General features: G+C 43.8%; 1 protein-coding gene across 4 annotated transcripts in view; it reads right to left on the reverse strand.

Annotated features, from left to right (window-relative positions):
- The window catches only part of DNAH1 (dynein axonemal heavy chain 1), a 157,140-nt gene that overhangs the window by 124,949 nt on the left and 7,589 nt on the right, over positions 1 to 24,602 (reverse strand). For all 4 annotated transcript variants that reach the window (XM_085861167.1, XM_085861166.1, XM_085861165.1 and 1 more), the window contains exons 3-11: positions 24,285 to 24,357; positions 22,614 to 22,770; positions 19,382 to 19,541; positions 15,238 to 15,373; positions 14,977 to 15,069; positions 14,513 to 14,759; positions 12,510 to 12,673; positions 8,984 to 9,195; positions 8,685 to 8,795 (exon numbers count right to left, since the gene is read on the reverse strand). In XM_085861167.1, coding sequence (XP_085717293.1) covers positions 8,685 to 8,795; positions 8,984 to 9,195; positions 12,510 to 12,673; positions 14,513 to 14,759; positions 14,977 to 15,069; positions 15,238 to 15,373; positions 19,382 to 19,541; positions 22,614 to 22,770; positions 24,285 to 24,357 — 1,353 coding nt within the window. The remainder of the gene's footprint in view (positions 1 to 8,684; positions 8,796 to 8,983; positions 9,196 to 12,509; positions 12,674 to 14,512; positions 14,760 to 14,976; positions 15,070 to 15,237; positions 15,374 to 19,381; positions 19,542 to 22,613; positions 22,771 to 24,284; positions 24,358 to 24,602) is intronic.

Here is a 24,602-nt window from a genome sequence, read left to right on the forward strand (position 1 = left end):
AGATGTGCCCACGGACACACATACGCACACACACACACACCCAATAAATGGTGGCTGATGCCTTTAATGCGGACTTCAGCTCAGAGGGACAGATGAGTTGAAGCCCAGGGACTGCCTCGGACCTTTCCACCTCGTGTGGTCTTCAAGCTGTTCGGACCGGGCACCAGCATGGGCGAGCTGGATCCAATCACCACGAGCCGCGGTCCTTTCCGAGCTCCGGCGGATCCCCTCGCGCTCCGGACCACGTGCTGGGGAGAGGAGGCGCCGATCCTTCCTGACCCGATGCGTCACTTCCTTGAAGAACCACCGACCAAGATGAGGTAAAGAAGTCGCACCAAGCTGGGAACCAAGCAGACCACGAAGAGCTCCACGAACCAAGAAGAGCCAGCCGAACCAGACCACGAAGCGGAGCAAAAGCCACCTGAAGAACAACCCCCCCGACAAGAATCCACTCGAGCCAAGCAGAGGGTCCCCTTTCTTATTCCTCTCCGCCTCGCTTCGCTTCGGCGTGACTCATGCGCCCTTGTCTCCCCCCCCCCCGCAACCACGGGTGGGGGCTGTTTACCTTGCTGAATCTCGTGACGACCCGTTCCAACCCCCGTTTACGCTGCTCAGTCAGCTGTTGAATCACAGGACGCTGTTGAATGTTGAATCACGGGACGGGAGGGTTCTTCTTTGTTGTTCTGACCTAACTCTTAAAATAAATCACAGCGCATTTACATAGATTTACCCATTAAACAATGGAAGGAAAGCTATCTATAGAACATGTACTTACCGAGATAACTGAGCTAAAGGACCTGAATGATGAGTGCGATTATGGTTTCCAGATTCGCAACAATATTATATCGTTGTGTCCAGAACAATACCGAAGCTGGACGGACGAGCCAAACTGGCTTTTTACTCCGTACAAGGTTCCGAATTATGGTGGACAATGCGCAAGTGGGTCATGAGGAGAAACACGAGAACCTTAAAGCTTATAAAACCAATGGGTTTATTCCCGAAACCACAAACAACCAGGGTAAGATTTACCGGCGGAGGGATACGATGATAGGTAGTGGTGGGAAAGAAAGGGAGGCAATTCATAAATAATTATATACAATGAGAATAAAAATGAATGTAAAGAAATCTAAGGCACCACACACCAGACGAAGTCAATGACGAGGTAAGGGACAAAAACTGGGAGACTCAGCTCTGTGGAAGCGGAAGGGGGGGGGGGTGGATGCAAAGCAGCCACGAGCAGGTGATGAGGACGGACGAGGAGCAGGACAATGAGGAGGGATGATGAGGTGAGAGGCAGGACGATAAACAGGCTCTGGGTGACAAAAGAGCACAAGACAAAGTCGTGGCAGGACGATCTCCTTAGAGAAAGCTCGAGTCCACACTCTTTTTTTTTTCCCTCGAGTTTTTCCCTCAGACTACCTCCGTCCTCTCAGACTTCCACAGTTCTCCTCCGACCAACTCTGTTTTCCTCAGACCTCGACGCGCCTCACCGAAACACCCCACCTGCCTGATTAGGCTCCTCCCTCATCTCCCGGTCCAACACTCTGCCCCTTGGGAGGCATCTATAACTCCACCCCTCTCTTGCCAAGTCTCCCGGCACCCCCCGATAGAGGTTTACATCGAGGTTATACGCACAATTTCCTTCACCATAATCCCTAACTAATTATTACCACGCACGACACCCTGTATGGTGCACATACAAACAAGACAATTATTAAGCTAACGTTTCCCTACTTATTACATCGGGATTGGCTAACTATCTGTACACGGATCATGCTACTCTATACATTCCTATACCGTGGTGTGGTTGTCCATGTGGACATCTCCGGAATTAAGAAGGCAAAATCAATTAAATGATTAAAATGAGCTAAAATGTTTTCAGTTACATAGTAATGAAGTACCGCATCATGGCAGGATAGCCAAGAGGTATGCATGCTCACTCGAAGCTGTGTAGCCTTGGTTCAAATTCCCACTAAATATAAACTGTCATCCCAGTGTTTCACAGGCAGGGCGATTCATGTGCGTGTGCCGTCTCTCAGATGGATGTTAAACTGACCGTCATATCTGCCTGAATTCCTCACCCCTCTCCTCTCCCCTCCACACTCTCCTTTCCCCTCTCCCCCCCTTTTCCTCTCTCCCCTCTCCCTCTCTCACCCCTCTGCCTCTCTCACCCCTCTGCCTCTCTCACCCCTCTGCCTCTCTCACCCCTCTGCCTCTCTCACCCCTCTGCTTCCCTCACCCCTATCCCACCCCTCTACCAACTTTCTCCCAATTTCCCACCCTCCTCCATCCCTCCCACCCCTCTCACTCTCTCTCTCTCTGACCCTCCACTTCTCTCCCTTTCCTCTCTCTTCCACCCCTCTCCCTCTATCTCCAACCCCTCCGCCCCCCCTCTGTTGAGGTGACTGTAGCATGTACGAACCAGTTTTGGAGTGAGCCGACCGGAAAAGCGGGGGGAAGGGGGGGGCATGCAAAGTTCGCTGCATGAATGAGCATGCATGCATGCAGGCCTTTACCAAGTGGATAACATGGGTTTTAAATGCTCAAACCCAGTTTTATATACAACTCGGCGATTAAAAAGAACATGTTGCTGTTTGGGCACATTTTATCGCCCTTCCCTTCCCCACCCCTCACATTACCGGCCCTTCTCCTCCCCTCACACTACATTCCCTTCCCCTCACACAGCATTCCTTTCCTCTCACACCACATTGCCTTCCCCTCACACCACATTCCCTCCCCCTCACACCGCATTGTCTTCCCCTCACGCTGCCTCCATTTCCCCTCACGCTGCCTTCCCTTCCCTTCCCATCATGCTGCCTTCCCTCCCCCTCCTCTTATTTTTCCCCCTCCCCCCACGCTTACCTCTTCCCACACCCCCTTCCGTCTGCACCCCCACAGAAATTTCTGGGCAGTCTCTACGTGCTGTAATAACGTGCTGTTTTATCGTACCCCATTTTGTTCAATGTTTCGGAGTGAGCCGACCAGAAATGGGGATACAGCAATCCCCCCCCCTTCTCCACAAGTCCCCCAACCAAACGCAAGTCCAGAATCCAATCCCCTCCTCACAAACCCACCCCTCCTCTATCCCCATCCTCCTCGCCTCCCCTTTCCTCGCTCTTCTTCCCTTCCGAGCTCATTCCCCCACCACACCTCTCCCTCCTCCTCTCTCACTCCCATCCCCTTTCCCTCCGCTCCCCCCTCTCTCTACCTCTCCTCGCTCCTCTCTCTCCGCCCCTCCTTTCTCTCCCTCCCTCTCTCCTCCCATTAATATTTCCGTCAGCGAAGCGACGGGTTGTATTTGCAAGTACAACATAAAATATGAGACCCCCCAATCCTTCTTCCCATGCCCTCCATACATTTCTCTTCCTTTCACACCTTTTCCTCCCTAACGTTCCTACATCTCTCCCTTTACTTTGTATTTATTTTTTACAGACTTTATCTCAGGCTCTTGGAGTGATGTTAGTAGTATAATAATACAGTATACATGTGTAGTGATGATGATGTCCGTGAGAGGATATTGACAAAAAGCAAATGTGCTGCAAGTGTTTGTTCATGCATCACTCACTCAACAACCCCCTTCATCCTTCATCCCCCTACCCAGCAATTTCGTGAAGATCCCCCCCTCCCATGCCCTCCCCTCCAAGTAAAGAAAGTAGATTAACTAATAGAGTGAATAAATGTGGTGTTGACAGAACAAGTCATGAAGGACCCATCTATACAATAAGAGAGCTGTTTGTCTGTGTGTGTGTGTGTCACCATTTTTCTCAGAGATGGCTGAACGGATCTTCGTCAAATTTTCAGAGGGTCATCAGTGGGTGCCTGGGAGTGTTTTCGGCAAAAAAATTTCAGAAAATTTTGAAAATAAAAGTTCAGATTTTTTTGAATGTTTTAAAAATCGCCCGATAGTGCCTAAGCATTTGTAAGCTATGTGAAAGGTATTATTAACTGATCACTGATCCCATTCCTTCGTGGGTGTTCAGAAGTATTTTCGGCACCCACGAAAAATAGAAAAAAAACCAAATGGATTTCTTCAAAATGCCAATCGGATTAGAATAGCACGGAGCAACACCAGGTATCACATACAGGACAGACATTAAGAGGCATCAATGTACAGTACCTTTACATTAAGTAAACAATGGACATATCAACACAGCACAACTTCCAGGATTTGAACGACATATCCCAACATCATGAGCTATAAGTTCAAATAGGAGTGCTCAACAGGTTAACCCAATTCCCTTCCTTTGGCCAATTGTATATTTTCTCATCCAACCCTCCCCATCTCCTCCTTATGCATAGTATATGGAGATGACCTTTTTGATAAATATCTATCTATAATTCCAGCAATGTGTGTGTGTGTGTGTGTGTGTGTGTGTGTGTGTGTGTGTGTGTGTGTGTGTGTGTGTGTGTGTGTGTCTGTGACCGCTGTTTCTCGACAACCACTGGTCCGATCTAATTGAAACTTGCCAGGTATATTTCTGGGGACCTGAGTGTGTGCCTTTTCAAGGTTTGATATTAATCGGACAAGTGGTTCCCAAGTTATGGCCATTTATTTACCAAACCAATGACAGGACATGTTGCTGCGTAGGCGTGGCCGATGGGGAAAGGGCGCCTCAGTTACCAATGACAGGACATGTTGCTTGGCGTTTTGCACCCACAGTATCTATCTTTAGGCCATGGGCTAGATAGGGCCACCGTGCACTCCCCCCCCCCCTACCTCCTGCCAAAACTATGTTTTTTTGAAGTGTCTGGATATGCTGAATACGAATTTGAATGTTAACATTGAAAATATTGGGATGCAGTACCTGTTTTAGCCTCATGAAAAGGTGTACCCTCAAAAATGAATTTTTGTCATTTGTGCCAAAAGCGATTTCCGTACCCAATCAGAATGGCTTCTCGACGACCCATTACACTGTCAGACTACACATATTATGGCTTATATGAAACATAATCTCATGCTGGTTCTATGTATGTGTCTAAAATTAATATATCCAAGAGCTTATATAACATGTTGAGAACATGTACTGGATCGTCTTATGAACCGTTCATTACTGTGTTGTAGAAGTTTTAATAAAGCTTATTTTTAAGACATATTTGTTTTTTTCTTCTGCCAAATAGTCCAGAATAAGAATCTGACTTCATTTGTTATCCATATATATAGTATCCAAATACAATTTAGTCGAGATAACATGAACACACATGATGTTATCACACTATAAACAACAGAACGGTATTCACAAAATCAAAAGCAGGGTTGGGTTTTAAAAATAAAATAAATTACTGAGAACATTATTCATGTTAATATCGCTGGTATATTCTTTCCCACTCTAAATAATATAGTAATGTATTTTACAATACATATAAATGTGCTACATTCATACTTATTTCCCAAATTCTGATTTCAACCAGATATGGCAACTTCAACAAGATATGCAGCAAGGTGTTTGACATGATGCCAAAGACAGGCAATGTTGTGTTCAGCACAGATAGCTACCTGCCCAACTCTGTGAAGGTGATGGAAAGACAGAGGAGAGGATGTGGAGAAAAGTTGATTATAAAGGGAGAAAACACCAAAAGGGCTGCAGATTGGAAACAGTTCCTAGCCAATGATGAAAACAAGCAGCAGTTTATTGCACTGCTTACTCGACTCTGGAACCAAGATTCGTATGCCAGAAAGCTGCATGGGAGACAAGTGATCATCACCTGTGAAGGATCAGCTTATCTGCTGACATTTGAAGATGGCCGCTCAACATGCAGAAGAGAAGTTTTGAGTCTCAAGTCTGCTCACGAGGAAACGGATTCCAGAGTCATTCTCTACTGTGAATATGCCAAGAGCAATCATTACAACAATATTATGGTGAAGAGTCCAGACAGTGACATATTTTTCATCTTGCTGCACTATGCTCCGACTATAACAGACCTAAAGATCATGTTCGACACAGGCGCAGGAAACAAGAAGAGGTTCATCGATATCAGTGAAATATCTCGTGGCTATTCCCAACAGCATTTGACAGCATTGATGGCACTTCATGCCTACAGTGGTTGTGATACCACGAGTGCTTTCAAGGGGTTAGGCAAAGTGAAGCCATTGAAGACCCTCTCAAGGATGCCGAAGTTTGTGTAAGTTCTTGCCAGGCTGGGAGACATGTGGGATGTTTCGAGGGACCTCATGGATAATCTCAATGAGTTCACTTGTGCTTTGTATGGAAGACGATTGTTGTTTCTGGCACGTGGTTTGAAAGTTTATTTTATTTTATTTTTGCACGTACGGCCATGCCAGAGCGAAGGAACGGCCTGTGTGGTTGTTATTTCTGGCACGCGGTTTGAATTTTTTTTTTTTTGCACGTACGGCCACGCGAGAGCGAAGGGACGGCCTGTGTGGTTGTTGTTTCTGGCATGCGGTTTGCAATTTTTTTTTTTTTTTGCACGTACGGCCACGCACGTACGGGCACATTAGAGCGAAGGAACGGCCTGCGTGGTTGTTGTTTCTGGCACGTGGTTTGAAAGTTTTTTTTTTGCACGTACGGCCACGCACGTACGGGCACGCGAAAGCGAAGGAACGGCCTGTGTAGTTGTTGTTTCTGGCACGCGGTTTTGAAGTTTTTTTTGTTGTTTTTTTGCCCGTACGGCCACGCACGTACAGGCACGCACGTACGGGCACGCACTAGTATTTATAATCAGGCAAACCACAACTACACAATTTTTAAAGGGGAAAACATTCACTACTGATCAAATAAAAAGTTCCCTTGATGAACCTGTGCGCCAGTTTTTATCGGCATGGAACTCGGCAAACAGCACTGCAATACAAAATGATGGTGCAAAAGCTTATCCTCTTGACTACAAGAATATTAGCTTGCTTCTAATGATAAGCAAGGTCTTGGAATATATAATGTCATTTTCCATCAAATTCTTCCTTTTTTACAACGGACTAATCTCAGATCATTCGTTTTGTTTCAGACCCAGTCATTCTACCTTGGACATGCTGCTTCTACTCTCCCAACAATATATAGAAGCCCTCAATCTCAGACATAAGATCAGGCCCTGTGCTCTGGACATATCTCAAGCATTTGATACACTCTTGCACCCTGACTTGATCTCTAAACTCTCTGCTTATGGCATCCACAGCCACTTCCTCTTATGGTTCAATGAGTTATCCACTCCTGTACTCAGCATGTAGCTCTTAACGGGATCCTCTCATCTCCATGTCAAGGCAGGAGTGCCCCAAGGTAGTGACTTTGGCCCAGGCTTGTTCCTCATCTTCATCAAAGATCTTTCTGATTCCCTGTAAAATCCTGCTTATCTCTTTTCTGATGATTCCACCCTCTGACACATAATCTCTCGTTCTTCAGGCAGGCAGCAGCCTCTTCCCTCTATACATATTTTGATTGAATCAGGAGCTGGTTCAACACTTGGAATATGTCTTTGAACCCCTACAAATCCCACACACTCACTTTGTCTATCTGAAAGGACCATCTGGCAAACACTCCCATCTACTTCCTTAACAAGCCACTTGAAGAAATTAAGTCACTCAAATTTATTGGGTCTCACCATCAACCATGATCTTTCTTGGGCAGACCGTATTTCCAAGATGTCCTGCAAAACCAGCCGTCAACTGGGAATCCTGAGTCGTACAAGGTATCTCCTTGGCCAGTCTGAGCTTTTGACAACCTACAAGGCCTTCATTCAAAACTTAATGGAGCACTGCTCTCCTCTTTGTGCTGGTGCCCCTGACTCACACCTTGCCCTTATTGATGCCATGGAAAGCAAGGCCCTCAAAATCATTGGGATCTCCCATGACGAAGCTGAGTGTCATGGCCTGTTACTGTCACATTGCAGACAGGTCACATGGTGGCCTCTCTGCACTCTACTGCCTCCTTTTTGATCTTGCACACTCTGCCCTCTCTTGTCTCTGTCCCTCCTGGGTTTCTGCAGGGTGCACAGGTGTGCCAGTAACCCTCCTCTTGTTAAATTCCCAAAATGCAGGCCCACTACTCAACTCTCATTTGTTTCTCTTTTCTCTCACCTGTGGAACCAACTTTCCCAATCTGTTCAGTGCTATTCTTCTCTCCAGGGGTTCAAGACAGCTGTTCAAGACAGGGTCCAAGACAAGACTACATCAGGTCACTCATGATATATTCCACCCAAATGACCCCATTCCCAAACACTCTCCTTTTCCAGGTCATTGTGGTATTTTACCTCTTTCCCTCACCTCTTTTCATTTGTTACTTGTTGGTTGGTTTGTTTAGTTGCTGCTTCATCCCATCTTCCCGTTCCTCTTCTTGCAGTGTTTAATTCTGCTTGTGTGCAGCTTATTCACCCCCATGTGTCCTCCCCCTTCCCTTGATGTCACTCTCACATCTACTCTGTTGTTGGTGTTGCCCCCTTTCCATTTTGTTCCCTTCCATTTTGCTCTAGCTCTTCCAAAAGCCTCAATCAGGTATACAAAAAAAAGAAAAAAATAAGAGGACATTATAGTTGAAATCTGTGGAGATGCAGCCATGGTGGTCATGCCATTTTTCTTTTTATGGCAATGCTGCTGAATGCCATAACTAAAGTAATCCTGCCTTAAGTCTGGTATGGATTAATGTGTGTAATGTGTGGCTCCAAAGGTCAGCCATTTCCTTTTAAAAACAATCAAAAAACGGTTAACATGGTTAGAGAAATTTGGAATGTCTGCATCTAACCTCTATGCTGTTCTGCCGAATGTCCATCCAGCCTCGCTCTGCCTTGACCAATGCGGAGCATAACCCAGAAAGCACAGAACTGATCCACACATCATTCAGAAACAGCTCCATCTGGAACAAAACACGAAAAAAAAACAATCAAAAGAGAAATTTCCAAACTGGCATGGCTGAAACTGCCAGGTACTGCTTGTTAGTCATGCTCATTCACTTATTTTTTTAACATAAACTTGACCAGGAGACTTAATAGGTATACAATGGTGACCTTTAGGAATGCCAAAAGCCTGGAGAGTCTACATCACCTTGCTGGCATGCTGTCCCTGAATCTGAACAAACTCATTGAGCCAGAGAGGGCGTCCCAGGAAAAGAAGGAAGAGGGATTGTGAGGCTGCTCGGATGCATTCTGCCCTCACTCGATCAAGTGCTGCCAATGCCTTCAGATTAGTGAATAAGCTTGCTGCACGGATCACTTCTCGTCTCTCCATAAATGGAAACCATGGAACTGCCATAGTGCCTGCAAGCTCATAAAGAACCCTTCACTTAATGTGAGCCAAAGGTGATAACAAGTGATTAGTGTGAGTCCACATATTCACCCTGTCTCTCTGACAAAATATTATTTAAAAATATATATGCATATACATACCACTAAAACTGCTTAAAACTGGAATGGTGACAACGAATCCCCATGCATTAATATCAACATTAAATGGGAAATCCCTCTTAGTTCATTCTGTGAAAAACACAGAGCTGTCTATTACATAATGCAGAATCAACTGCTACACTGTTATCATGTAGACTGGCACGCTGACGATCTAAGAGTAGTGGCAGTACTAACAGTAGTGGCATCAATCATTTTTAGCTCACCTGGACTTTAGTCAAGTGAGCTTATGTGATTGAGCAGTGTCCATAGGTGAGTGAGAAAGTGAGTCAGTCAGTAAGTCAATCAGTCAGTGAGTGAGTCAGTCCGTAAACATTTCAGTCATTATTGTTTGAACCAAATACTTGAACCAATCGCTCTCGACTTGTCTCATGTGCCGGGACTTTTTGTCTCACTCTCGTCCATCAAGCTCTCCCTTAGCACGAGTCATTTGGCCAAGCATGCACTCAAGTCTGCCTGTTCAAACCTCAAGGGCCACCAAGGGGAAGCTTGCACACTGCACAGGTCTACACGCAGTACGAGCTTACACGCATCTGTGTGAGGTGAGGAGGACCCATGCTCTGCTCTGCACTCTATCAACTTTCTTCTTCATCCCTACATTTCTCGAGAATTATTGATGGCCATCTGCTGTGTTTGGTTAGGTTAGGTATGGGAGCATGTGCTGGAGAAGCCCATCGCTGCGTCCACTTTCCGTTGGTACTCTCGGAGCCTCCGTCTGGCTATCCCCAAGGCAGATGCCATCCCCATCTACTTGAGAGGCTGAACAACCTGCTGCAACCACAAGGCAAGAGGTCATCTGTTGGCCTTTTCCACTCACGATGCTCCCTCACTGAGAGAATCTGGAGGGCAGGATCAGCATCAGGAAATCGATCCACATGTCCATATAGTTGCAGCTGACACTCACGGATTATGCAGGTAAGAAATCTCATTTGAGTCTCTCACAGCATCCCCTCATTGGACACAAAATCTGACCAGCAATAGCCAAGGATTTTCCAAAGACACCTGGTACCGAAGGAGTTGAGTTTTCATCTCAGATCTTTGGTCAGAGTCCAAGTCTCACATCCGTAGAGCGAGACTGGGAGCACCAATGACTTGAAGACTCGGACTTTCATCCTCCTGCAGAGGTACCAACAGCACCATAACCCATGATCCAGTGAATCCATGACTCTCCAGGCCCAACAAAGTCGTCTATTGACCTCTGCCTCACAACATGCAGAGACATGAATATCACTGCCAAGGTAAGAGAATGTCTCCATGACCTCAATATCCTCACCACAAATAGGTACAGACAAGATGTCATTGAAAGCCTGGATCTTTGTTTTGACCCAGGAAACTCATAGTCCCGGCAGCTCCGATTCCTCATTCAGCACATTGAGGGATACTGCAAGGATATCCAGCATCTCTGCAAGGATAACTGCAACATCTGCGAAATCAAGGTCAGAGATTTTGACATTGCCATGTGATGCACCGCAGCTTGACATCGCCAACATCTTTCCCAGAATCTAGTCCATGAAAGTAAGCGTTGAAGAGTGTGGGGGCCAATACACATCCCTGACAAACTCCAATAACAACTGGAATTAAGTTGAATATGGAACCACCACACCTCACAACACTCTCTATACCAGAGTATAGTTCAGAAATCAAATTGATCAACTTTGGTGATACCCCGCAAAGACCAAGAATCCTCCAGAGGGCATTCCGATTCACTGAATTGAATGCTTTGCAGAGATCAATAAAGGCTGTGAGTAGCCCTTGCCAAAACACTTGTCTGCGTTCGGTGAGGACCTGGTGAGCAAGGATATGGTCTATCGTTGACATCTTTGGTGTAAAGTGTCAAGTCCGACTGCTCCAGGCGCTGGTGCTCAAGCAGATGGTGGCGAACCCCATCAATAATTATCTGAGCAAAGACCTTGCTCGGCACTGAGAGCAGCGTCACCCCTCGGTAGTTGTTGTAGTCCGGGGGATCACCCTTCCCTTTCCAGAGAAGCAAGGAAGGCCTCTTTTGCAGTCAGTTGGGATGATGCCTGTGCTCCAAACAGGGCATAGAACTGCATGCAACGATAGGATGCAGCATTTGCACCAGCCTTGAGAAGTTCAGCATGGATGCCACAGATTCCAGGGGCTTTACCACCTTTCAATTGGTTCACCACAGCTGTGTTTCCTCAAACGAAGGAGGTTCACAGTTGATTAGGGGGTCAGCACTGGGGATAGTTATACCCCTGACATCCAACTCAACAGCCGGTGGGTCAGCCTGATACAGCCGCTCAAAATAACCGGCCCAGTGGGCCTTCACTTCGGACTCCTGTCGAGCACAGCACCCTCTACTCTAATGGCAGCACACCAAGGGATGGGCTTGGAGGAATGCAATGCACAAATTCCTCTGGAAGCAGGAGCAGAACCACTCATCCACAGGTGATGGTCCACCCCTTCACAGATTCCTCGTACATAGACCTCCTTGTCCGCCCTCAGCACACGTACAGTTTTAGACCTCAGCTCCCTGAACAACTCGACTCTGCCATTAAGCCTGGCCCTGTCACTCTGGTCAATGGTATCCAGTGTCCCTTGGGAGACAAAGTTCCTCTTCACCTGATGGTGTGTTTCAAGACATCTGCCAGCAACATCAAGGATGGTAAAGTTGGAGGAGATGCCCCAGGATTGGAGGAGATACCCTAGGAACCCAGAGGTGAAGGCTGGTTCGTTGGACTGCTCATGCTGTGCAGAAGCTACTCACCCACCCAGCCGGTCACACCTTCTACACCTCTTCACGAGCATCACTGCATACAGGCTGGGAGCCAATTTGCCAGCTGCTGACAGGCTCGAGTCCTGTTCACAGCTTGTGCCATCATCACCAACTCTGCAAGGTTTGCTGGAACACTATTGTCTCGTCGTACTGCTTTGTCTCTCTATCATGGTGTGTTCTGATGGGCCCAGATAAGGAATAGTTATTTAAGGATCTCCTGTTCATTTGTTGTTTCGTGGGTGCATATGTGCAGTAGTGGGTAAGGGATTTCGATTTATTGTTACACCATTTATTGTTATTACTGACTTGTGTTTCCTTCCCCCATGCCATTTGCGTTATTAAATACACCTGGTCTTGGGGGTGAATTCTGGTTGTCGTGGTTCTCCTGGAGTGATGCACGTTAGTCAAATATTTGTGTGATCCCACTCACCCTTTCTCACAACTGATGTCCTGCATTCCTCTTGGGGAGGCAGCCACAGTGGTGGAAAGCTTTCAGGGCAATGAGCAACTACATGGTCAAACTCCAGCTTGTCCATGGCACGTCTGAAATCTCTCTCCACCTGACTCTCAAGCTCTGTCAGATATGTTTGCTGTCTGCAATAAACAAAGTAATTATTCTTCAATATCATGAACAAAGTGATGAAATGGGTCCCCTCTTGCTGTGACGACCGAACCATCAACATTACTTTGCTTCCCACGCCATTAACACACCTTTGTCAACCTTCAGTTACTAAAACTTCTTCTAATTCTCGCCTTTGGCAACGTCTGGTATTCCTCTTTTATTTTGAACTTGCATTGCTCAAAATAACATGTTAATATGAATAATTATTATAATAAGTAAGAAAATGATAACAAGAGGAAGTTGAAAAACCAAGCTTTGAAAAACCAAAGCCTAACCTTAAATATAACCCCACATACTTAACTACCTTAACATGCCTAACCCGAACATTGATATGCCTAATTCATGCCAAACTCTAACCTTAACGTGACTAACCCTAACATGAACTTGCCTCACCACCTTAATATGCTTAACCTAAACATGTCGAATCACCTTAACATGCCTAACCTTACCATGCTGAACCATAACATGCCTAACCCAAAGATTAACAAGCCTAACCACCTTAACATGCTTAACCCTAACATGGCTACCAATGCCTAATCCTAACCCTAACATGCCTATTCCCTTCCTCTGCCATACTGCATCCAAATTTCTCTTTCCTCACATCTCAAGGCCCACATATCCCTATCTTTCTATCATCATTCCTTCTCTTTCTTTTGTCATTTTTAATCTTCTCACTTTAGACTCCTTGCCCATACCTTTCCACCACTATTCCCCCTCCCAATGAATGAATGACCCTGAACATCACCTCGATAATAAAACTGATGGATATAATCTTTAACCTTTCTGATTCTGTTGATTATATGTGAGATGATATACCTGCCCACAAAATGTTCACAAATCTACAAATACGTGTCATAAGGTGAGACCTGAGAAATCACAACATTCAAGCCTCATGTTGGATTGTTCACTTACGTATCTCATGAAAAAAATTGAATGAAATGGCTTCGGCATTCAAACAAAATTTGTTATTAAAATAATTAATTAATTGCAACACAAATTAACCATCAATTCCTTGTGAATTCATGAATGTGCAAGTGGTGTTTCCTCATTCCCTCCTTTGTTGATCATATTCACAAAGACATCATTGCCAAAGTTTATACGACTGTATTCCAGACGAAAATCACTTCATACTGTGGCACAGTGAATGCCATATATACGAGTGGCATTCATGACCTACCTTTCTCTCTCCTCTCCCTCTTTCTATATGAGATAGTCTCGTCTAAGAACAGATCTCTGGTGAAGTAGTCATATACGAAACACAAAATGGATATTATTGGTAAAAGAGGTCCTGTTTATTTTTCCTTATTTTAATTGCAAGTGGGATTTGCTATGGTCTGTAAATAACGCTGTAAAATTGTCGGGTTGCATTGTGGGAGCCACGTGACTTGAGCAAGCGTCGTGCCCGAAGTTATTTTTTACTGTTCTGTTGCGTGAAGATACGTCCGGGCTTTCGTTGTGCAGGCTCTCATTTCCGAAAGGCAACAATACCACTGCCTTCTTTTTATGTATTCTTCATGCTTGTGGATCCTGATCTTTGGATCTTGTCCTTCTCGACAACATAAACTTTGTTCTCCGGCACCATTGTGGTTTCTATTATTACTGGCTGGACAAGCCACAGCATAATAAACTTTGGAACAAAGAAGGAAATAATAGCCTCACTAAAAAGTTAGAAAATTCTAAATCACCCAACCGAACAATACAAATACTGCTACCAAATCCACTGGCAAGACCAATATAACATGAGCAAGATCAAAATGAAATGTGTGTAATCTAGAGGTTGAAATTACAAAATACGACGATGAAACTCCCACCTGTCAATGTCCTTGAGATGAGGGTTCCCAAACCCCATTACCCGTGTGCGTATAGATGCCAATAAGCCCTCCGGTAGCTCTTGGCTTGGTCCAGCTCCTGCCATGCAATCAATGTACAGGTTGTAGCGTAGCCGGGCCTGTGTTGAACGTCGAGCTGCACAAGCTGAAGCAAAACGATGAACAAAGACAACTGGGTCGTCAGCCAAGAAGAGCAGGTATAAACGGGGCAACCAGCACAGTTCGTTTCCTGTGACAGAAGCAAACACATCATGCAGATAATTACAATGTCATATATCCAAGCCATGCATTGTGCAGTCCCAAAAGGGGCACTGCCAGCTAATGTGATTTATACTTGTATAGTGCTCTCTCTCAGATTGTTGTATACCAAGGCAGTGAAGATGGCTGAAAAATCACGGCAAAATTACGGCAAAATCACGGCCAAGTTACAAAACATCTCATCATACCAGCCTCAAGAGCTTCAGAACGTTGTACGAGGTAGAGATTTTGCTGTTTGTCATATTCCAATACCATAACATGACAGAAATCAAAGTGTACTCCTGGAGAAACACAAGTAAGCACACAGATTCAAGGAGTTACCGAGGAAGGTTAAAAAGCAGTTATTCAAACAACTTTGGATGTGATGGGGTGGGATTTGTGAAGGTTCTAAGAATTATTCTCATTTCTGCCACAAACTGAAGGGATGGAATTTTTAGATGGTCTCTGACCTTGCCCAGAAGTTTTATTTTTCACCGGCAGGATAGCATGGCCAGGGATTGGTTGGAAAACGTTCAACTCTTTGTCCCAGCCAAGGTCAAGCCAGTCGGCTGGCGTGCGGCAGTCTGTTGAATCGTCATCAAAAATCTACACAAACCAACGGGGCCAACAATGAAAACATGGAGTCACATTGTGCAAAAGCCCTCTGCACCTGAGGTTGACTCTATATGTGTTTACAACTTTCATGAAGAAAGGAAACGTATCAGAACATGGTGGTGTAACAGCTTCAACCGTACAAACTCCAAGCTGCCTCACATCTTGCAAACTTTCATAGTTCTCCCTGAAGGCCGGCGGCTAGTGATTTATGCATGCTTACTGAGAAGGACACCGCGATGGTTGTTTCAGCTGGAGATTCAAAATAAAACATCAAGAATATAAGTGGAAACCAACAGGATAATATCTTTTGGATGCTGGAAATACAGGAGACCCTCGTATAAAGCCGGGGGTGCGTTCCTGCAAAACGCCGTGTTATTCGAAAACATATTATGGGGCAATGTTTAACATGTACAAATCTGTGTTATGTCCCAAATGGGGAAGATTTCAACCTTTTAAAGTTGAAGACCTACAGAGAAAACCTTTAAAAAGCAGTAAACAATGCGTAAATAAAGCACATAACAAATAAAGACATGAAAATTAATTACTTTTTAATAAGTGCTGTCATGATTGAGGTTGGATGCATTACATATTGATTGTGGCAGGCTTATTCAGGTGTGGCAGACTGCCCAGTCGAGGATGAAGGCTCAGAAGATGAAATGGAGGCTGATTCACTTAGGAGTTTTTGAAGAACTTCATGGTGGAGACTTGAGTGGCTGCCTTCACTTTCTGTTCGTAGACCTCCTTGTCACATTTCAGGACCTTCTCCATCTCCCTCCACAACTTTGAACTTCTCATGCAGTTGGGATCGTGTTCATCAAAGTTGGCCATGGCTTCATTGACCAACTTGAAACAAACCTTTAGCCATGACCTTCATCGTGATTAACAGGCACAGGCACATTAACAGGCACAACCTCCTCAGGACTTGAATATAATTCCTTTCTGATGCGCTCCTCCTCCAGAGCCAGAAGATATTCAATGCTCAGCTCCTCCCTGTGTGAGAGAAGCAAATCCTCAACATCATCTTTGTCGACTTCCTCAAATCCCACTTGGAGGGCCATGTCCACAATCTGTTGCCTTGCTTCGCTAACTTCAGCCTCCGTGAAACCTCTGAACTCAATCACTGTCTCAGACCAGAGTTGATGGAGATGAAAGTCTGGCTGGAGATGCGTTTCCATAAATCCAGTTTCATCAAGGTTAAACACCTGCTTTGGTGTATAATCTCCATCTGCAATCACTGATTTGAAGACAGCTGGAAATTGTTAGACAGCAGCATGATCTGCAGTAGCAGCTTCCCCAGTCAACTTGAGATTGTCGAACACCTGGCGACTCTTCAAGTGCTCGAACAAACCATGACTGGCAGAAAAAGGCACTGGATCATTGGTATCTTTGGTTAGATCACCATACAAGCTCCTCGCCTTCTCTTCAATGACCATTCCAGACAAGGGCATGTTCTGTTGGTTCTGATGCTCTATCCATGTGGTCAGCATCTTTGCCATTTTCTCAATAACATCAGGCAGAGATATTGCAGTTCTGGTGGCATTGACATTTGTTGTCTGAGCGCTCTTACGGATTTTATCACGATTGTCACAAATGGTTCTCACTGTAGAATCACGAAGTCCTATCTTTCTTTGAATATCAATGCTGCGCTCACCTTTATCAAACCGATCTAAAACTTTTAATTGCACCTCCAATGAATGACACTTTCTTGACTTCTTCATCTGATCATTATGGCCAATGCCACTCGTTACATGTTTTGCAGCCATAGTTTCAGCCGCTGTGAGTGAAAGACTCGCTCAGAATGACTTGCACCGGATGATGGAACACAAATGACTCACACAGGATGATGGAGCATGAACGACTCGCTCAGCATGATGGAGCGCGAGTGTCTCGCACAGGATGATGGAGCATGAACGATTCACACAGAATGAAGGAGCGCGAACGACTCGCTCAGAATGACGTAGCATGGCAAAAGCGTCTGCTGTGAGTGAATGACTCACTCAGAATGACGTAGCATAGTTGTTGTTGTTGTTGTTGTTGTTGTTGTTGTGATTGAATTAAATCCACATTGTAATGAAAACGCATTATCAGAACACGTGTTATAAGTGATGAATAAACTGTAAGTGTTAACCATGTTGTTTTGTTTACATGGTTTAAGGCTCAGGGAAGAGAAATAACATATCACCACACACACACACACACACACACACACACACACACACACACACACACACACACACACACACACACACACACACACACACACACACACACACACACACACACACACACACACACACACACACACACACACACACCTTGTTTTGTCATTTATGTTCCTCACAATTCTATCACACACAAATATATGCGTACGCACATGCACACATTCTGGGAAAGATGTTGGCGATGTCAAGCTGCGGTGCATCACATGGCACACATATAAATGCATACACAAATGGAGGTGGATACTTTGAGACCTGGGAGGGCCCCATTCCACCTTCTGAAACCTGCATAGTCAATCGGACAAGTGTCGGTTCTTCAACGTAGAAACAAAGTATGAGCTACCTCCTATCGGGATGTAAAAAACTCATGTCAGAACAGCTGTACACATAAAGGGACAATAAGGTATGTAGAGTAATCCACCAGCACATCTGCAAAAGTCTCAATGTCCCAGTTCCAGAAAACTCATGGAAACATGAACCAAAAGCAATCACTGAAAATAAGGAAGTCATGCTCACGTATGACCTAATGATCCCATCGTGTGTGAACATAGAAAACAAAGCATTGCGACCGGATATAAGACTAAGGTACAAAAAGGAAAAGAAGGCATTGCTGATTGAGGTGTCAGTATCCAGCGACGTTGGCCTACACAATGCAGAAATCAAGAAAATTACCAAACACCAAAATCTCAAAAAGGAAGTGAAAAGACCCCAGAAGCTGAAGAATGCTGAAATTGTACCAGTGATCATTGGAGCAATGGAAATAATTAAGAAGAACCTTACAGAGTTATTAAAAACCATCCCAGGGAATATTACTACAAACGAACTACAGTTGGAAGTTGTCCGGGGTTTGGTGACGATTCTCAAAAGAGCCCTTGGTACAAATTTTGAGAACAACAAAACCTCCCCAAAAATTGGTCCATGAGTCATGATCCCTTACTGAAATGGAGGTGGATAATTCGAGGGCTGCGAGGACTCCGTACCACCTTCTGAAACCCGCACATGGAGATAACAACCAACGACATGCACACACGAATAAACTGTATAAAACAACACCAGATTTTAATTCAGACGCAGCTCCTGAGCTTGGGAGAAGTAACATCACAGCATGTTCTATCAAGCGAGGAATCAGTGCATACCACATTAAAGTCTTGGGGTACGACTCAGTCAGGTTTGAATAGCGAAACCCCCCACTCCCCAGAATCAGAGCAGATGCTCCAACCATTAGGCCACAGAATCTGTTTTTTTGTTAAAACTTTCTCAGAGGGCCCCAGGCACCCAATGTAATAGCTACATCTTGCTTGGCAGAAACACCTATTTTTCACTCAACAGACTCCTGCTTTTACAGCAGTTCAACATCCTGAAATTGAAATATGAGAGCACATTAGATATTAATTTATTTTTTACACAACTGGGTCAGCTATTCAGGTGGGGTAAGAGGGTGGGGTAGGTAAAGGTAGTGTTAGTTTTTTCATCCTTGTATCAACTGATCACTCCAATAGAACTGTCATTACATTGAAGTTGTCCTTTTAAATGGAGTGAGTAGAAAATTATCAAGGGATATTGTGAACAAGTGGCCACAAGACTTTATCTGAAAGGAAACGTTCATCAAGATCGGTGAACTGTTTAAGGAAGGGTAACTTAGTCTGCATAGAAACTGTGTCCATCAAGTCAACATTCCAGCAGTGATTGAACAAGAACAAGAACAAGAACAAGAAGAACCAGCAAAAATCAAATTTTATGAAATAGTATTAATTTGTACAGAAAGAAAAGCATGTTTTACCTCAAGAGGAAGAGAGTTAGGGATGGAGTCAAAGTTCCCAAACATCGCCTCGATCGAGGTGGTCGGCTCTGAACTCTCCACAGTCATCTCCTGCTCAAGATTTATACCAGCTGATTTGAACAATTTGAAGATGTCCTCCTTGGCAAACCGTCGACGCAGCCTGGTCCAACAAGAGGAGTAAGACGAGCGGTTAATGACCATGGACCATGGACCTTGTCACAGTGAGATCGCCATTATTATGTACTGTATCGATTTTTACCTCGACAACCAAAGGTGGAAGGAGGTTATGTTTTCACCCCTGTCTGTCTGTTTGTTTGTTTGTCTGTTTGTTTGTCTGTTTGTATGCAGGATATCTCAAAAAATTGTGGATGGATTCAGATGAAATTTGGTGGACAGGTGTGTGACAAGGACGAACTGATTATATTTTGGTGAAGATCTGGATCCAGCTCCTAGAATTTTTAAAGTAATGCTTCACCATTGAGATCGAGCTAAACCGATATATACCACAATATCTAAAAAGGTTGTGGACGGATTCGGATGCAACTTGGTGGATACATTGGGTGTGTGACAAGGAAGAATTGATTCAATTTTGGTGAAGATTTGAATCCACATCTGGATATAATAATTATTTAATTTCTTGAATGATTCTTCACTATTGAGAGATTGGGTCAAAAACAATATGGAGCATGATATTTCAAACATCTATTGAGCCTGATATGTTCTCATGGATCAGGCATTGAGTGGCAGAGGTATGCACTCTCCCAAGTGCCCTTCCAGTTATATACTTATTCGTATGCAGCCTGTGGCTGCTTGGTTGCAAAATGTTCTGGGAGAACAGCTGTGCTGCTAATGAGGTGCCCCCATTACCAGTAATTGCTGGTACTCATTCTGCCAACCTCAGAAGGATGACAGGCTGAGTCAACCCACCTGGTGTTAACTTAACAGAATGGCAGGAGCTTGAACTCAAGACCCTAAGATCTTAAGCCTGCCACCTTAAATGTTAAGCCACCACCAGGCTTTACTGTATAGATGTATGCGGTATATTGTTACAGGTTCAGGGGAAAGCGCGGCTCATGAGGGGGTTGCTCGGACCCGCTTCCTGACCTGCGACCCTGAAGCCAATGGGTCACAGATAACTCCACAACTCAAATAACAGTTCTACCCCGAGAACAGAAAGATCCCCTTTCACAATCTTATCTAAAGAGAGGACAGATGCACTTCAATCACTCCAGGAAAAGTCGAGAGAATTAAAGAGAGAGATACATTTTGGGGAGTTAGGTTGGCTCCTCACTCACTATATGCAAGCAGGTGGGCTTGCGTTGGTCCAAAGTGGAGGGTAGGGAAGGGAAGGAACATGAGGAAAGGAATATAGTGCATGTGTGGGTGTGGTGTCTAGAGAGGTGCAGCATATGTGATGTGAGCTCTAGAGGAAAGGGTGTGAAATGCATATCAGTACCTTCCCCAATCAGGACAGAGGTTAATTGTTGATAGCTCTCTTAGACACTCTTTGTGCATCTCAAGTCGACAAATTAGGGGGTTGAGAGACAGAAAGGCAGATCATGTAAATCAGTATGGAGCCGCTGCACACCAAAAGCCTCGTGTCGCCATCTGCTTGAGGAGCCTTGCCCCAGCATAACTTGTCTTGCTCCAACCTTTAGCTCAAACAGCAAGCAGGCAGTCTTGGTTCACTCTAACAAGTAGACAGGCAGTTCCGTTCCACATCCAGGTCCTTGGCATGGGAGTCAGTGCTCAGCTCTGGTGTGCTCTGGCTTCCATCAGTCCTGGCCGAGGCATGACTCAGGGGGGAGCAAGAGTCATGGAAGCACTCTTTGACTCCAGGTGAGGCAGGGCTTCAGGGAGCAAGGGTCACTCCACACTCTTTGACCCTTGCATTTCACATCTCCAAAAATAATTGGCTGGTTGAATTCAGTGACCTGAAATATAAATCCTCTTCAAATTTCAATTCAATTGGATGAAAATTGCGGATTTCAGAAATCTTACCTAGATTTGTTGACCTTTGGCCTATGTTGACCTCAAATATAACTGATGGTTGAATTCAGTAAGTGGATTTGAAAATCCTGTTCAAATTTCTAGTCAATCGGAGGAAAATTGAGGATTTTTGAGATTTGGCAAATTTGTTAACCTTTCGCCTCTGTTGACCTTTTGATCTCAAAAACAATAGGCTTCTTGCTTATGACAAACTCCATGTGGTGAACTTTCGTGAAGATTGGTTTTAAATTGTGATCTATAGGTGATAAACATTAAAAAAAAACAGACAAACAAACAAGAAAAAGACGTCGTGCAGAGCACGATACTTGCAAAATCCACCTCCCTCTCCAAAGGTTGCCATGGATACATAAAATTGTCCATTTCATTAAGATTAAAATTGACAATCCTAATCAAAGCTCAGGTCAATCGGATGAAAATTGATTATTTTTCAAATTGAAATTGATGATTTTAGTTTGACCTTTGACCTTTTGACCTCAAAAATAGTTGGTTTTGCCAATTCAGTGATGCACTATGCAATTGCTGCTTAATTTTAAGGTTAATCAGGTGAAAATTGACGATTTTTCAGTTGAAATTTGATGATTTTAGAAGTTTCACCTTGAGTTGACTTTTGACCTTTTGATCTCAAAAATAGTTGGTTTACAAATTCAGTGATGGATGATGCAAACCCTGTTCAACTTTCAAGTTAATAGGATGTAAATTGATGATTTTTTAGTTGAAAATTGATTTTAGATGTTTGCCCTTGAGTTGAACTTTGACCTGTTGATCTCAATAACAGTTGGTTCGCAATTCAGCAATGCACTTTGCAATTGCTGTTTAATTTTCACGTCGTCAATCGGATAAAAATGATGATTTTAGAAATATAACCTCAAGATAACCTTTGACCTCAAACTCAACAGGCTTCTCAGTTGAGACTACCTCTACAACTTAGTAAAGTTTCATGATGATCGGTTTAGAATTGTGACCTGTAGGCGATTGACAAACAAACGAACAGAAAAACAAAATCAACTGACTCATATACTTGAAAAATCTTCGATTGTGCAACTAAACAAACAAACAAACAAACATACAAACAGCATAATGCATGCAACCAACCAATATACTTGAAAAATGTTCGATTTTTGCAAGTAACAAATATATAAATATAAAATTTCACTTTTATAGTATAGATATACGAAGATGAAGAATAAAATGAGTAAAATGTAGGTGAATGTATCCAACACACCTCTCCAAGTGTACCCTGCGGGGGCATTGACCAGGTTTGACATGGTACGGATGTTGTGCTTTGGGTTCCAGTGTCCGTGGAGGATAGGAACTTAGAACTTGAGTAGATCCACTTTTCACGACGTCGATTGAGCCTGGATGCTCATGAAACGTAGACACTGATGTGGTTTTGGAGACGGAAGATAATTCCGGTGATTTTAAACAAGATTAAGATGAATATCCTCCAGAGGGCATTTTGACCAAATTCCTCCAGAACTTCATCATTTTCTTATGTGAATGTAATAGTTCTAAATCTGAATCTGAGATAAATCTGATTCCCTGTTAATGACAAACACTGCAACAACATTGCATTACAGCTACATGACGTCAAACACTGAACAACGAGTTAGCTGGTACAATATTATGATGGAATATGGATTTTAAAGAGACTTCTGCAGTAAATTCTTCACACTCAATCCAGTGAAAGGAGAGAAAATCGAGTACAACTCCTTATTAACAACAGAGAAAATGAAAACATCACGTGTGGCCATGTAATTAAAGAAACAAGTTCGAATTGCGAACATACCCCGTGGGAGTTCATTCATACAATTCTCAGGTGAGTAATAGCACGGACGACAGATAGTTTTGAATGTTGATAAGATTTTCATTGCATCAGAAAAAGAAACCAGAACACCTCACAAGAGTGAGGCTAGTTTTATATCATCATTTGTGGCTTAATTTTGTGTTGGGCATCGCACAGCGCATTTAAAATTTATTTTTTTAATAACAATTTTAATAAAATGGGCCGAAAGGGCCCTTTCTCGGCCCAAAGGGCCATAATCTCACTTTGGACTCAGTTAATGCCTGGGGAATGGTCTCTAGAATATACCTGTCAAGTTTGGTTCAGTTCCGTTTACGAACAACCAAGAAATAGCAATTTAAAAAAAACTGGGCTGAGAGGGCCGTTTGTTGGCCCAAAGGGCCATAATCTCACTTTGGGCTCAGTTAATGCCTGCAGAATGATCTCAAGAATATACCTGTCAAATTTGGTCCAGCTTCTCTCACTAATAAACCGAGAAATAAAAATTTTAAGAAAATGGGCCAAAATGGGCTGTTCCTCGGCCCGAAATCGCACTTTGGACTCAGTTAATGCCTGCACATATGTGTCTAGTATATGCCTGTCAATTTTCATCGAATTATGTTCACGAATAATGGAGAAATAGACGTTCAAATGAACTGTACACAAGAAAAGAGAGAACGTGAGCGGCGCTTAGACCCTGTGGGGTGGAAGACCCCACGGGGTAAAATTGTTATATACACCTTTTTCATTGTGGGGATAAACTGAATGGCATGGAGGCAATATTTTAATCCAGATATTCACTGCAAATGCATCCCCTCAAAGTCCTTTCCTGGATATAAATTCCCCTCAGAGTATACAGCCAGAGGCAGGATGGGCCAAACAGACTCCTCTTGTGTTCAAGTGTTTTGTGCACATGTTAATCTCATTCTGGTGGAAATGACAGATTGAACACAAGGCAAAGCTAATCCTGTTAATCAGCAATCCACCAACCCAGTGGAAGCATGAGTGAAGCTAGTACTTATCCATGAATAGACAGACTAAGTAACTTTTGACAAATGAATGCACTTGAGTTATACAGGTGTGTGCACAATCAGACAGTCCAACGGAGCACACCTTTTGGCAGGTAATGACGAGTTCCAGAAAGTTTATGTAAGTCTTGATCTGCAGCTGTACCAAGAAGAAAATTCTTGAGACAAGGAAAGAAAGAGTGAAGGATAAATAAACAGAAAATATTGAGATCTATACTGCACATTACAAATACAAGTATACAGTAAATTACTTCAGAAAAAAACAACTTTTTATACATAAATACAATACAAAGAAAGAAAATGGTAGACTCAGGAAAACACAATCATGAACATCAAGGCAGCACCACATTTCAACAAAAGCATAGATGTACCTATCAATAAACATATACAAATCACCAAACAT

Source organism: Eptatretus burgeri, chromosome 17 (genome assembly GCF_056783735.1).
Source record: "Eptatretus burgeri isolate ZD-2024b chromosome 17, Ebu_testis_v1, whole genome shotgun sequence".
In the NCBI taxonomy this organism is placed as follows: domain Eukaryota; kingdom Metazoa; phylum Chordata; class Myxini; order Myxiniformes; family Myxinidae; genus Eptatretus; species Eptatretus burgeri.